This window comes from Vespula pensylvanica, chromosome 10 (genome assembly GCF_014466175.1).
Source record: "Vespula pensylvanica isolate Volc-1 chromosome 10, ASM1446617v1, whole genome shotgun sequence".
Lineage (NCBI taxonomy): Eukaryota > Metazoa > Arthropoda > Insecta > Hymenoptera > Vespidae > Vespula > Vespula pensylvanica.
In genome coordinates, this window is record NC_057694.1 from 3,491,038 (window position 1) to 3,506,041 (window position 15,004).

At 34.3% G+C, this 15,004-nt stretch overlaps 3 protein-coding genes across 4 annotated transcripts in view; all 3 read right to left on the reverse strand.

Moving 5' to 3' along the window:
* The window catches only part of LOC122632360, an 88,409-nt gene extending 82,045 nt beyond the window's left edge, over positions 1-6,364 (reverse strand). Inside the window, exons 1-7 of the mRNA XM_043819069.1 lie at positions 5,884-6,364; positions 5,472-5,721; positions 5,257-5,406; positions 5,037-5,184; positions 4,194-4,941; positions 4,001-4,117; positions 47-1,601 (exon numbers count right to left, since the gene is read on the reverse strand). Coding sequence (XP_043675004.1) covers positions 47-1,601; positions 4,001-4,117; positions 4,194-4,941; positions 5,037-5,184; positions 5,257-5,406; positions 5,472-5,721; positions 5,884-5,973 — 3,058 coding nt within the window. The 5' untranslated portion in view covers positions 5,974-6,364. The remainder of the gene's footprint in view (positions 1-46; positions 1,602-4,000; positions 4,118-4,193; positions 4,942-5,036; positions 5,185-5,256; positions 5,407-5,471; positions 5,722-5,883) is intronic.
* A 652-nt stretch (positions 6,365-7,016) lies between these two features.
* On the reverse strand, positions 7,017-9,182 carry LOC122632728 (zinc transporter ZIP9). The gene is made up of 5 exons (XM_043819904.1): positions 8,761-9,182; positions 8,486-8,615; positions 8,173-8,396; positions 7,976-8,110; positions 7,017-7,896 (listed from the first exon to the last, which is right to left on the reverse strand). The coding sequence occupies exons 1-5, from the start codon at positions 8,851-8,853 to the stop codon at positions 7,648-7,650; spliced, it is 831 nt and encodes a 276-aa protein (XP_043675839.1). The 5' UTR covers positions 8,854-9,182; the 3' UTR covers positions 7,017-7,647.
* A 370-nt stretch (positions 9,183-9,552) lies between these two features.
* Positions 9,553-14,639, reverse strand: LOC122632215. 2 transcript variants are annotated; one of them, XM_043818775.1, is made up of 2 exons: positions 14,422-14,639; positions 9,553-10,631 (listed from the first exon to the last, which is right to left on the reverse strand). In XM_043818775.1, exons 1-2 carry the CDS (start codon positions 14,543-14,545, stop codon positions 10,288-10,290), a joined length of 468 nt encoding a protein of 155 aa, XP_043674710.1. In that variant the 5' UTR covers positions 14,546-14,639; the 3' UTR covers positions 9,553-10,287. The 2 variants fall into 2 exon arrangements, with proteins under 2 accessions (XP_043674710.1, XP_043674712.1); XM_043818777.1 differs by lacking the exon at positions 14,422-14,639 and adding an exon at positions 10,847-11,018.
* Between the last annotated feature and the right edge of the window lie 365 nt (positions 14,640-15,004).

The following is a 15,004-nucleotide window of genomic DNA, read 5'->3' on the forward strand; positions in this document are numbered from 1 at the left end:
GAACCGATCTATTGTCCGCTACAAGAATACTAGGACGTACACTCACCTCGGCTAAATTGGTTGTTACTGGCAATAACCCTCTCGGCGTTCTTCCTGGCAATGTAAAACCACTCGCTGCTGTTGCTCAAGTACTTATACTCGATCGCTAAGTCCTTTACTAAAACACCCTCCTGATCCTGAAGCCGATGAGCAAAGGGACAATAGAGCCAGTGATCTTTGTACTGAAGCTTGTCGTAACAGTTACCGGCGGCAAAGATATCTTCATCGAACTCGACCATTGAAAGCACGCTTGCATGTAGAAGATATTCCGAGGAAAGCATCACCTCAGGTGCATATTTCCATAACCTGGTGAGCATGTTGGCCCGATTTACCGCGAGATTTGCCTCGAGCCGAAACCTTTCTTGAGCGTAACGGTCGACGACACCTTCGCCGAGATTGAGATCAGTACCGGCGGTACAGTTTTCCCCAAGTAAATGTTGATTCTCGATTATACGAAGAAACCTCGTGACAATGTCGACTTGGACGGATTCCTTCTCGAGATGTCGTTTCGTGGAAAGATTATCTATCTCAACGTCTGAGGTTGTACTCTCCTCTATATCCTCGTAATCATTGATTCTACTTATCGAACTGTTTTCAACGACTTGACGAATAACGAACTTATCGAAATCCTCGATAGACACACCGTCGAAATCGTTTTCGCTAGGATCTATCTTCGAGGAGTCTTCATCGATCGTAGAAGAGTGTAGAACACGGCCGTAAGCGATGATCGAATTCTCCGTCGAATCGAACGGATCCTCGATTCGATGCTTATCCGATCGAGAAATTTTTTTAAACTTGTTCACCAAGATATCTTCTTTCTCGCGATGCTCCACACGAGCTACGTCAGCGTGCTGTCGAAAGACTTTACGAATTAGCTCGTTCAACTGTCTCGTTGACTCGGTCCACGTCTCTGGGGTACCGTAAGACCATCGATCCTTCTTTGTCGTATCATCCCCTTTACCTTCCCTTCCTTCCCTTGACTCGTATCTCCTCGAATAATTCGAATCTTCAAGCACCTTCTCGTTCTCCGTATCGGTAAAATTCGAAGAAATGTGTATTCTTTTCGTCCTAACGCGCAACGACTCCAGATCTTCGAGTTTGATTTGCCTAACGAAATGACTACGAGATCTGCCATGTCTGATTTGAGTCGTTTGCGGTTTCTCGATATTCGTCTCCAATTCTTTCTCAATTTCCTTACTGGCCAATTCCGAGGTTACACCTCGTGCCTTCTCATTGGTCGGTGTTTCGACGAAAACCACGTAATTCTTCGCGTTTGTCGAATCCTCTTCTCGCGAGCTCTTATCCATCAGTCGATCCATGGCAAAGGTTCGTTGCCGATGACTCTGTTGATGATGCAAATACTCCTTGGACATCTCGATCTCCGTTGATTCCCTCTTGCTGGTTATTAACAAAAATTCGTGCGTAAACGCGAGCAGAACAAGAGCGTAACGAAATTTACTGACACTCATCGTTAGACCGATCCCTTCTTCTTTTCGATCATCAGGAACTTTCTCCTTCTTTTTCCCCTTTATTCCGAGGATCCTTTCTCGTGATAAATCACGTCATGGTGTGACCACTATCACCACAATTGGCACTAGTAATTTTTGACAAGAGCAATATATCTTTGCAAATCTTCTTTGCGATTTGTATTCTTCTTCGTCGTCGTCGGACGCAAACGTGAAAGAGTTTAGCTAGTTTTTCTTTTCCTTCTACCCTTTCCTCCTCTTATCCCTTCGAACGAAATTCCAACGCCACAAGGCACTGCACCTTCCACTTGGACGATCGCAAAAACGTGCCTGTCTTTCTCGATCTCGCAAGTGACAACGACATCGACATGACTGATTCCCTTCGTGTCACCCTGGAAGACAGAGGAGGCCTTCTTTGCGGTGTTTAATCGATATGAAGAAAAAAAATCTCCGTGGAACGTACGTTATTTACGAGAATCGAATTTTCTTATCGAGAGTCGGTCGATCGACCGAACGCATAGTTCATCGATTTTCTGCGATCTTCGTCACCTTGAAAGACATAGATAAGTGAGAGAAAAAGAGAAGTTGAATAGATAGGGATAAGGAGCGTTCAAAAAAAAAAACCAGTCACTTTCACGCTCGCAATTTCAATGGAGATTCATCGATACCGATTCTATCTTCCATTCTCTTGTCTTTTTCTTTGCGCCGATTACGATTTCGGTACTTTGCTCGATTTTTTTTTTTCTTTTCAAGAAGCAAGATAAGTACAATTAAAACGATAGAAATATGTAGGAAGAGAGGATGAAGAAACAGTAGATTATTTTAAACCTTATCGTAAAACTACGAATAGAAGTCATAAATTAGATCGAATGTCATCGTGTCTCTTTTTCCTTTCTACAAGTTCGGTGATTGGAAAAGAGCACGGAAAAAGGGAAAGCGAGAAAAACGTGACACCGAGAGTTAGTAATTTTAGTTAGAAAAAAGCGTGAAGAAATGAACCGTAGTCTCTCATCGTGTCACGCTCGCACGCGGCGTTGAACTGAGGGATGAAAACTGGCTGCTACCCTACGGAGAGCCGTTGCAACAAGAAAGGGAAACGCACGTAGAGCGCATGTCTCCTATCTCTCTCACTCCTCCTTTCACACACACATACGTACACAAATGACAAACACAAATGACAATCCTTCTGTTCGATTTTCTTCAAACAATTGAGATCAAATTCATCGTATTTTCTTGACAATTTTAAAATTGACGCGACTGGAATAAGTCTCCAACACAAATTGCATTACTTTTGTTCAAATACAGATTAATGGAAGTCAACGAACTGAGAAGCTAAAAAAAGATCGATTGATCAAAGGATCCGAATCCTTTCATTTTTCATTTACCTTTGAAATTTACCTTTGAAAAGGATGAAATTCAAAATTAAATTAAGAGATTCAATTACACTTAAATTTGGTCCTTGCTTCGAAAGATACCTTGACGTTTTAACATATGTTCTAATTAAATTCTGTTTCAAAACAAGAGGCAGTACGACAATATAGAATTACCTCATTGACCGCGAGTATCCTCTACAAAAATAATTATGTACCTACATAATTACGTATCCGTACATAGACGTAAATATGCATGACGTGAACAACTTTAATTGTTATACACCTCAATCATTTTCGATTCGCTCCAAATACATTTTCTATTTCTTTTTCTTTTTTTATTTCTTGTTTATTCTATTCTTTCTAATTAATACGAAGACGATTGCTCGCGACCTCACTTGTCATCCTTATTATCTAGGCCGTCTATTTTTCGCACGATGGTATATTGCATGACAAAAAATAAAAAACGAAAGATATCCCCTTTCTAATGTCATCGTTTTTCTTATCGTAATGCGAAAAAACGATTTAACAAAGATATTAGTGCACGAAAAGATTAACGTCAATGAACTTCTATTATATTATGACATGCATTTTGCGCCAAGTAATTTTGTAGTCTTTGTTTTATCGGTGATCTTAAGATTGAATAAATTTATGAGAGATAATTAGAAAAAGAAAGAAAAAGAGAGAGAGAGAAAAAGAGAACTTTTTTTTGCGAAAAATCTGTTAAAAAATCAAGGTTCTCACGTACGAATCGAACTTGCGAAGCTTTTAATCGTTGTCACGAGATAAAGATCGTTACACTAATCGTACTTCTAATCACGGTATTCCTCGACTCGTTTGCATTCCGAGTGCTATGTTACATAAGCCCTTTGTCCTTTATGCTACACCACGCGAATAAATAAATAGGTGAGAAATTCGATGACCTTGTCGAGCATGAACCTATTCTAAATGGCTCATTAAAATGGATTAAACGACAAGGCTTATTATTTAGTTAGCTCTCAATTATTCGACATAGGTATGTATAGCAATTAGAATGTGTCAGCATTACCGTCTAATTAATTAATAACGTGAAATTAAGAAAATAAACAAGGATTCAATTATGCAGCGATCGATATATTTATTTTATTTTTTTAACGTGGAACGTTCCATCCTAAATCTACTGACTAGTTTCTTGTCCTCTGTGTTCTCGACGTTCTTCTTCTTAGAGGTTGCTAATTCCTTCTCGCAAATGTCCTTTACAATCTAGAACAATCAAATTAATATAAATGTTATATCCTTTGACGAAATAATTGAATATGCAAAAGAAATATGTACTTACAAAATTATACGCGGAAGGTTTAATGCCTTCATCCTCCTCTTCTTCTTCTTCTGAACTATATGTAGGTAAAGAAGTATTTTGTGGTGGCATAACATCGTTGGGTGATCTTTTCAAAATAGATTTTGGTTTAGAAAACATTTTATATATATCTCTTGGAGACGTTATTTTATTTTCCGTGAACTCTGGTATATATAAATTATTGTCTGTATGTTTAAATTCAATTCGAATAATATCACTATCATTTTCTGAATCATCTATATCGTCACTCGATAATTCTGTGCATTGTTCCTCCTGATTTTTAATAGAAACTATTTTACTATCGTCATTGTACGTCGAAAAATCTGGCTCTACAAACGATACTCTTCTTTTCTCCTTTAATTTTATTTCATCGTTACTTATGTTACTCATACTTTTTGATTTAGTAATTTTAAGTGTTTTATCTTCATCGTAATTAGTACAGGAAACCTCGCTAGTAGTTTTTAATAAAGTTTTTTCTACTTCTTCAGTTTTCTTTAAATTACTACTAGGTATTTCCTTTTCTGTATGTACAGTAGTATTGAGCATGCTGCTTTCCGTTGATTGTTCATTTGCATTTTTGCCCATTCGAATCTCTTTCAATTTGTTCAATTCTTTTTCTATTTCTTCTAAAGAATGTTCGTCGTTCGAACTTTCTTCTTCATCTGATTCATAATATACTTCTCCTTCTTGTAATTCTTCTCCATAAAACTTTTCACGTTCTTCTTCTAATCTATCAAATATTAGAAATAAAAAAATAACTAAATATGCAAGAAATATCAGAACTTACAATTATTATGGTATAAAGAAAACTAATAAAATAGAGACCTGTTTATTTCATCTGCTAATTCTTCTTGAAGTTCCAATTCATCTAATCTTTCAAAGAGATCTTCTTCAGTTTGAATATCAGTCTTTTCTTTCTTCCTTAATTCAGAAAGTTTTTTGTGATACTCTTTTTCTCGTTGTCTATGTTCAGCTATAAACAAATACAACTTCAATATACTAATATTACTTTGGGTAAACTAATATTATTTTTTCTAATAGTCACCTCTCCAATCATCTAGTTTCTTCTCATCCCAATGTTCTACTAAATCTGTCCTTTCTTTCTCACCAAAAACATCAAATTCTTGTGGGATAAATTGTCTCATCTCGTATAAATTTCTTTCCCTCTCCAAATTTTTCAATACCTCATTGGCAGCTGAAAGAAAATAAGACTATTATAAATGTTACAAATAAAATACTCTGTGTAATGTGTATCCATACATTCAATTCTACGATTGCATAGAGCAATTGCCTGAGCAGCACTATACTTTGCAAAGTAGTTATCTCCAAGACAAGCCAGAATCTCATTAGTGTGTATTAATTTTCCTTTCATAAATGCACGTTTACCAATAGGTACCATACAATTAATTGTTACTTCTAAAGGTAATTTCTCAAGTGCTTCTATAACTTTTTTATGCCTTTTTTTATATTCACTCCATACCTTGAACTGTTCTTCATTTCTCTGAATTCCCTGTAATATTAAATTATTAAATATAATTATAATTATTAATATAATATTAAAAATAAATCACCATATAAAGAAGTATGAATATTTTAATAAAATCATAGAGTTATATTATAGAACTACTAAGGAATAAAATAAATATATTAACTAATTCATTCGTATTGATACCTGTGTAAGTGCTTGATTTAGAAGTATTTGCTGATACTCTTTTATTGACTTTAAATTCTCATTTGAAACATCCAATACTGCTCCATTCATTCTGGTTAAATCGTTCAATAGTATAAGACATACGAATTATAACGAATAGGTTATGAAACCAAGAATTTATTTTGCAATATGAAACGTGACGTATTATGAACTATAAATTTAAAATGAACAGTAACATGATTACATTTCAATGCAACAATACGTGAAGTTTATAATTTTATAGTCACACACGAAATAGGTTATGTATATTCATCTTAAAAATACAACACATTACTATATTTCCATTCTTGCTGCTTATTTACGTATTTCAGTTATAAGAGAAGGACTTTCTAAGCATTTAAAATAAATTATATTTAAACGAAAGATTTGATTTCGTTAAAGAACATTAATAAACACTTAACGTGTACATTAACAAAAATAATAATATATCAAAACGTATCAACATCTACGTTACTAGGCAAATGCCCACACTATATTTATGTCACTATATCTATGTAACGTGAGATATCTTATGATTCGTCTACTACTATTTTTCCCATTATTTCTTCTTTTTTCTTAATGTTGGCAATACTGATTGACATTATTGAAAACCAATAATTTCCATAAATTCAAATAAAATACAATATGAACATCTCGATAAATACCATCTTCACGAGACATTTTTGCCAACTTTTATGATTCATATAACACCAATATGTATAATAATTTATATGAAGGATTAAATACCCTATTATTTGATCAGACTGTTCACACACGATCTATCCACCTCTTCGAGAATGATTTATATAAGATTCAGATCTTTGTTTTTACAAGTTCAGAATTATTTGAAACAAATGAAAAGATATAAAATAATTAAAAAAAATAAATATAAATAAAAATACATAAAATACATTGAATGTCATTTGATATAGAAAAATGATCTTAATAATTTATTATTCTTAAAAATATAATTTGAAATGTATGTTTACAATTATTTGTTCATTATTTAGTTTACTATAGATCGTATGCGATGACAATTGCATGTGTGAATAAAAAAATTCTTTATACGTCAAGATACACATATTATCTTTAAAACAGTTTAAAATATTGTTTTCATATTCGTGTGGTTTTCAAGATTTAATGTGTTATCTTTAATTGCGGAAAATACACTAATTCCATTGTATGCGTTAAACATAATAAAAATTACTATCTAAAACATAATTATAAAATAAATGTATCTTTCTAATCAAATATATATCACATAGAAATTTTAATAAGGTTATTTTATCAATATTATCAACAGAAATTAATATCCATATGTATAATCGTCTTTTCTGAAATAGTTTATCATACAAAATTCTATTGTGTTGTGCATTACTTATAATGCAGTAACAATATATTTTAAATAAAAAATTCTTTACTATTCCCAATATCCATACTAAATGATATCCCTGTATTCATTAAACTTTGAATAAGAAATAGGTTATCATTATGATGTATAGAAATATTGAAATAATAGAAAACTTTTGTTTTCAATCTTTAAATAATATTTTTTTATGATAGTATCTAGAGTTTCTTTCAATTTCAAGTTTGAATAATGTTATATACATATCATTTAATAACAAAGAGTGCTGTAGTCATACACCTCTCAAGAAATTTTCGTTTTCATCTGTATAAAAAATTAAATTATAAGAATGTATGAGCACAATGAGTGGAACTGATATAGTATAAAATATGAGCTCTGTGTCAATGTTGATGTCCAGTTGTAAGTAGTGATGGTAAAAATGAACCAATTACTAGTACTAATATTTCTTTAAATCTAAGACCAGAGACATTTGTTGTTGTTGTTTCTGTTGTTGGTAGACGAGAATAATTAACTTCTCTGGTCATTAATTCTGGTAAAACATGTACAGTAGCTACATATAGAAAAGTTCCTGCACTGAACAACAGTGCTACTCCTGTTGCATTGACATTACTAAGCGTTTCCTTGCCTTCCTAAAATATACAAAAAAGATAAATGCATGTACTGGCATGGCAATGAAAAAGCATATTAAAAAATAATTTTCAAACTTACTTTTCCAATACCAAAATATGTTAAAAGCGCAAGACAGGGTGCAGAAAGAGAAAATACTAATAAATGTTTTCCTATTTTCTTTTTTTCCACGCCTTCGTGAAGTAAAAAAGATACTAGGCCAAATGCAGCAGGTGCCTGTCATAGAAAATATTTCATTATACATAAACCTATTTTTGTACAATTTACTTTGCTCTTACTTTATGTAGCATGATTGCTAGGAATACTATAACTTCAACATCAGCTTGCGAAGTTGTTGCTGCAGCACCCAATGCTACTCCATCTGCAGCTGCATGAACAACAAGGCCTAACGTAGCAGTGAAACTTTTCTCCTTTCCTCCGCCTCTTCTTGTACATTGATCGACCAAAAGCATAAATACAAAACCAAGTACTAAGCTAATTCCTATCAAAGAATGTAGATCACCTATAAAACACATAACACAAGTATATAATCTTTAAATGTTTTTAGAATACTATTATATTTTGAAAGTATAAATTTATGTAACAGCTTACTATCGTTTTGTTGGTGATCACTACCAGCAGGAGCTGTAAACAACGCTCTTATACCTTCAGGTATTATTACAGCTAATGCAGTTCCAACAAGAAGCCCAGCTCCAAGTACAGATACTAATTGCAACTTATCCTAAAAATAAGTTGATACTTCATAATACATGATTCTGATACATATTAAAGAATATCCAATCAATAGGTTTGGTTGTATAATTGTGATCTTATAAATCATCATAGATATAGTAATTTGAACGATTTTAATTGACAAATACTCTTACCTCTGACAAATTCATAATTAATGGCAAAAAACCGGCCAAATACGAACCACCTAGCATAACTAAGGAGAGCCATATTATCGAGCTCTCTGACATTTTAAAAATGATTTACGTAAAAATTAATTTATTTAATTAAGATTTACACATAACAAACAGTGTAAACGTTTATATGTAAATGTTTTAAAAATATTAATCGCTTTAGCTACCACATGCTGGTAATGACAGTTCGCATCGCTTCTTTTAATCTGTTTCTGTCGACGTAGCAACATCGACGAAAGTGGGTAAAGTGGTAAAGGAAGTTACTTTGTGATATAAATTAGGAAAAGTTCATAGATGAGCACTATATTTTTAATACATACAATGAAAATAATCTAACAAAACTGCAAGTAAATATAACGCCCACACACAAAACACTAGTTACAAATATTAGGGATATTCGTAATAAAAGATGTAACATTTGACGTCATGAAAAGACCTAGTAACTAGCGCTAAGAGCACTTTCGTTTTTATAGGTTATGTTTTACTCTTTCCATTAACGCGCGAGTTTTGTATTAGAAAATCGAGAATACATATCAGAAAACATGTAATATTAACGAGCGGAAGAAAAGAAAATTAATAAATATTTAAAAATTAATTGAATTTATTATAAAAATATGAATAAACAGTTTATTATATTATTACTATGAAATAATTAAATTATATATATATATATCTGTAAAAAGGAAATATTGGTCCCTTTCACATAATTAAAAATTGTTTTGGAAGACACGAGGAAAAAATGAAAACAATAATTTCTTTTTTTTTAAATAGATATTAATTTATTATTTTATAGTATACTTAGGATCACACACATTTACAATGCATATGCAAGTTCGTTTATACAATATCACTGGCATAAAGTACGAAAATTAGCGGGATCGCATTAATTATATTAGGAGAAGTGCACGTCATAAACATAAGGACGATAATAATGCGAAAAGATCGTATTTTAATTTCGCAATCGTGATGTGCAGAAATAACGTGAGAAAGTTGCAATCGTGAAAACGCATATGTTGCTAAGGAAATTAGGATCGACAAATGCAAGCTTGGCGAAATTCTCGTTCAAGGAGCATTAAGTGCGAACCATTATGTTTAAACCATGACGAACCAGCAAAAGCGTAGCGCAGATAATCATTGAGCATGTATCAAGAAAAATTTTAACGATCTTGCTGTCCTCTGATATTTAGACGAAAGTGTCTAAAGGTTCCTCGGATGCACCGAGTTTTGATCGATAGTTTTATAACCCGGAATCGAAGTGAAAGTAACATTTCGTATACATTTGCAAGTAAAATTAATGATTCAAGTTGTTAACCAGTTGCCAGGGGCCAATTATTCACGGCACTATTACGATCTATTTCGCCATGATCAGGATATGATGCGATACTAATTAGAAATCGGGCGTGATTGAGAGAGCTTAAAAGTGTTATTCGCTTTCGAATAAGATAATCGAGAAGAGGAAAAAAAAGGGACAAAAATAGGAAGCGTAATGCATTAAGCTTTCGCCGTTGACGTTTCCGTTATTTTTTCAATTTCGAAGATTTCCGTCGGTGGTGGCAAAGTTGGAATCTCAGGGTATTCCAGTTTAGCGCCCTCCTCGCATTCGAAAATCGGACAGCAATCTGGGAAGCTGGCCGTTTTGTTGGTTTTATCGGAAAGTTTGCATTTTGGATTGGCCTTTGGTAAAGGTCCGCAATCTTCTACCAGTTCGAAAAGGCGACCAGAATTGTCGTCAGCGGCTATGCAAGTGGATCTACCACAGAACGGTGAAAGCTCCCAAGTTTTGTTTGGTTCAATGGTAGCGCATCTGGTTGAAGCGAAGCACATGCCAGGGAAATCTGGAAAAATAATAAAGGGAACGCGATTAATCAAAGAATTTCAATATTTATCGTATATTTCTTCATCAATCGATGAATTTACATAAATTCAAATTGTCGGATAACTCTCACGAAAACAATCATTATCTAATTTTTTCCGAAGATGAGTCATTCGTATCTTCTCGAATTACACGCCTGAGACGAATTGTAGGTATAATTCTATTGTCATCGAGTACCTTCATCTATTGTATGCATAACTTGAAGTTTCATCGACAATGATCACAGTAGAAACTTCAAGGAGAAACACTTTCACTGTCACACACCGGAATACCGTTTATGCAAGAGCTACAACGATGACAATGATAATATCAACGACAATGGCAATAACGACGATGTGCCGTCAACGCCTTAGAGTCTAAGCTTTAGACTTTGAATCATCGTTTGTACAATTATGTACATACGAACTACGTAATGGCATATCGACTTTACCTAAATAATCGGCTCGCTCTACTTATCCCAACGCTATCCATAAAACGAAGGTCTTAGATGTGAAACATTTAACGCCAACGTAAATCTTATGCGAAACGGTGATACAGATATATCGACATACCTCTTGGATGCTGAGATAGAATGCATTTATACATCTCCAATGTACAGATATAACATGTAGAAGACCTTGCTTTCGAATAGAATCGTATTTATTTATACATAGGTATGTACGATTATCAAAACGTATTTCCCAACTTGATTTAATTGTGTGATAATTTTATTATTAAAATTATAATATGAAAAATTGAGCGTATATTTTACGATATTCTTTTTCTTTTTACTTTCTTTGTTACTTTCATTAAAAAAAAAAAAAAGAACATGTTTAAATCTTCTCGAATCTGAATCTGTGAAAGACCAACGACTTGTTGCCGTTTCATACGATCCGAGCATGCATTTAAGAGCAGGTTCTCTGATGCAGTTTCTCTGGCAGAGCGAGAAGAAAGTGAATACCCTAAGAGTATACTCGCATCTCTAATTTCTCGCTTTCTTGTTGGCATATGTTGTATATATGTATTTTGAGCGTCCATTGTAAGCGAGAAACGAATGGATCCAGTTAACTGTTGAACTCGTACTACCTAAATTTCATCTTTGTATCTACTTTCATGTAACAATACGCTTCTAAAAAAAAAATCTTATTGTAAATTTAAGTGACTTTAATATAAGAACGTGAAATATTGGTCATTCTTCTTTGGTCTTATTCTAAAATAACTGTTCGGCGGTTCTCTTTCTCGTAGTACCGTTATATTCGTCGCCGAGTTAAAACGTTCATTGTCCTCGAGAAAAATATCGTATATAGGATCGGACGATGACCTGATTTTCTTTTTTCAACAATTTAAAAATTGTACTCTTTGGACTCGGACATAACGTAATAAACAATAAGACGCAACGAGAATATATGTCACGATATTGCAAATCGAAGGAGAATAAACGCAAGACGGTAATTAGTATGTGCAGCGATCGTAGCCTTAAGATTCTGTAATAGATCTTATGATAGTAGGCTTGCGATCACACTTTCCTACGACTACCGTTTGTTTACGTAAGTCTAGATACCATACCACTTTCGAAGGAAAATTGCCATAAAGGGTTATGCTAATGGAGCGCCACTTAAAAGATCTAAAATACGCGCTATCCCTGAACTTAAGTACGCCATTGGTTAATAGGAGTAACGAGGTCATTGTCGGTAATTCAAGTATTCCTGGGAATCTGGGACTAGAGCAACGCATAACGAGTATCGAGGCCGTACCAATTAGAAGTTATGCGTTAAAAGTGAGTTAAAGCTAAATATCGTTTTTCTAGATACTAAAAGAGTTTCTTGAAAAGCATATTCACACCTTCGGTATTATATGATCAATTTTATATAATGATCAAGGATTAACCAGGAGATCCTTAAAATATCAAAGTTCTTATAAAAGAACATTCGAACGTTGTACACGTTCAATTCAAAAGCGTATACGAGATATCTCGAGGAAAACGAAATTAAAAAATTGTCGAGATTGCTACAGGAAGATAGAGAAGCGATAGTTATATCAATATACTTTCTCGTGAACTTACGTTCTTGGCGCGGATATAGTTTCCTGTCTTTCTTTTCGTATACGCACTAAGAAGTCTACATTACCAGTATCGACTCGTGAGTAAGCGTATAACAGCATGGTCCTGCAGGGTGACTATCGCAAAGCTGATGTGGCGATTCGGAATGCCGTGGGACAGAGACAGGCGAAGACCTTTTGCGATTCGAAGAAATCGAGACGTCGCTTTCATTTGCACTTTCTGATTCGCTGCTTGACGAACCTTTTACTCGTATAGATACCGAGCCATTCTTTTCTTGTACTTTCTGTCTTACAGAAATGCACTTATATGTATGGCATAGTTTTAAAAACGTCGGAAGGTCATATCGAAACTTGGAAACAATGAGATGTGAATTTATGCATCATTCTTCCATATGACATAATTACGAATAAACGTAAAACATACGGCATATCAAGGCTGCATTGTCTTAAAGGTATGTTTCCTCCCCATAATTTTACCCATACTTAATTATAAAATCCACAATATGCATTATTTGATTATTTCAGTGTACGCATCACTACGATTGATTTATAATGTTCTTTTTTTTTCTTTTTACTTTTTTTTATTAATATTAATATCTCTCATCGGTAATCATGAGCGTGACGATTTCTAATTAAAAGGAAGTTCTCGATGGATCGATTGTAATTATTATTCTATCGCTATAAGCCATAAATAATTAATTTAATTACGGTAAAGCAATATTTTTCATTGATTAATGCGCCTTGTAATGAAGTACGTGGATCGTTAATAATATCGTAAAAAAAAAAAAAATAAGGATTTTTCGCTTACATATAACGAAGAATGATTTTGGAAAGTTCTCGAGTCATCGAAGATACCATCAAGACATTAAATCTCGATGTTTCGGAGTTTCTCTTTCCGACACTTGAACTCGTTAAACTACTCTAGACGAATATCAGATGCATATCAGTAGTTTTAAAATAAAACTCAAGATCGTCCTACTTTGCATGTATCTTTTAATCTGGCATACTGTTTACGAAAAAGACTATCTAGTTCTTTCTTCTCGAGGTGTGATTAATTTATGTATCAAAAATCTTTCTCTTTTTCTGAAAGCAAGATTCATCGACTGACGTTCCGGGCTTCCCTATTTACGAACATACAAACGACCTTAATAAATGCTGCCTTTCACCGAACAACATCGGCTCTGACTGGGTCGACCCTGTTTTTTTCCGCGATGAAAAAATAATCATCAATCGAACGAATTTCGTACGACTGGATTTCGACACGAAGGACGATAGATAGACAGACAGAATCAATCAAGTACCTAATTCTGTTCCCATTATTTTATACATAACGATCAATATCGGCGAACGTTCGATAATTACACAACTCTTTCCATGTTTCTTCGATTTTAATGTTTCATTCATGCCATTAACCATCCATAAGATACTTACATGAACATAATTTATATAATAGACAATATTGAGATTACAAAAGCAAAGAAACGAAAGATAATAACTGGTTATCGTTTCGATACGTACGTATATATGTATGTACATACGTCTATGTGGAGAATGGAGAGAGTGTCTGTTACACACATGTACATTTGAAACATTTGCAAAGACGATCAACGTTAATAAATTATAAAAAAGAAAAAGTGATACATTCTAAAGATTATCACGTTCCGTTCGGCTGAGATCCAACGTGAAAAAGGTTAAAATCGATGCTGAGAACTCACCACGAAGAACATCGGCCGGTATAAGTCTTCTGAAGGTTTTGGGCCGTTCTGGCTCCTTTTTTTCGTCTTCGGAGGCGGCGAGAACGACCGCAACGGTAAGGCAGAAGAGTGCGATGAGCTTCATCGTTACAGATTCCAAGTGAAAGCAAAGTATCCTCCAAGAGGAATAGCTAAAAAAAAGGGTCTTAGTGTTCCGATCAAGACTGGTTGGGTCCGAAGCACTTGCCGGCAATTTATAGCCGTTCACCGGGCGAGGCCCCGTTGTCCCCCTCCAACTTCTCATGGTCTCTCACCTCTTGAACCACCAGTCACCAAAGAATCGTTCACATTCGTAGCCCGTGTTTCACTCGCAAGCGTCGGACGCACCCACAATCGGCAATGGGACAGCTACTACGCGTATACTCGGAATTATATAGAAACGACAAATAATGGATCTTGCACCACTCGGTGTTCCCTTTTCTTTTTCTTCTAATAGTTCAGCGGTAGTAAGTCATTAAATTACACGGTCGTCTTCTTAAGATCATTTCTATTAAAACGTCATTATTTCAACATTCTTAAGAGAATAGAATGCGCGAATAAGAAA

What these genes read in the sequence shown, in the direction of transcription:
- LOC122632728 (XM_043819904.1), bottom strand. Translation starts at nt 8,853, where the DNA reads ATGTCAGAGAGCTCGATAATATGGCTCTCCTTAGTTATGCTAGGTGGT. An exon ending in TAATTATGAATTTGTCAGAG is followed by an intron (nt 8,616 to 8,760) that starts GTAAGAGTATTT and finishes ACTTATTTTTAG; the next exon opens with GATAAGTTGCAATTAGTATC. An exon ending in TGATCACCAACAAAACGATA is followed by an intron (nt 8,397 to 8,485) that starts GTAAGCTGTTAC and finishes TGTGTTTTATAG; the next exon opens with GTGATCTACATTCTTTGATA.
- LOC122632215 (XM_043818775.1), bottom strand. Translation starts at nt 14,545, where the DNA reads ATGAAGCTCATCGCACTCTTCTGCCTTACCGTTGCGGTCGTTCTCGCC. An exon ending in ACCGGCCGATGTTCTTCGTG is followed by an intron (nt 10,632 to 14,421) that starts GTGAGTTCTCAG and finishes TTATTTTTCCAG; the next exon opens with ATTTCCCTGGCATGTGCTTC.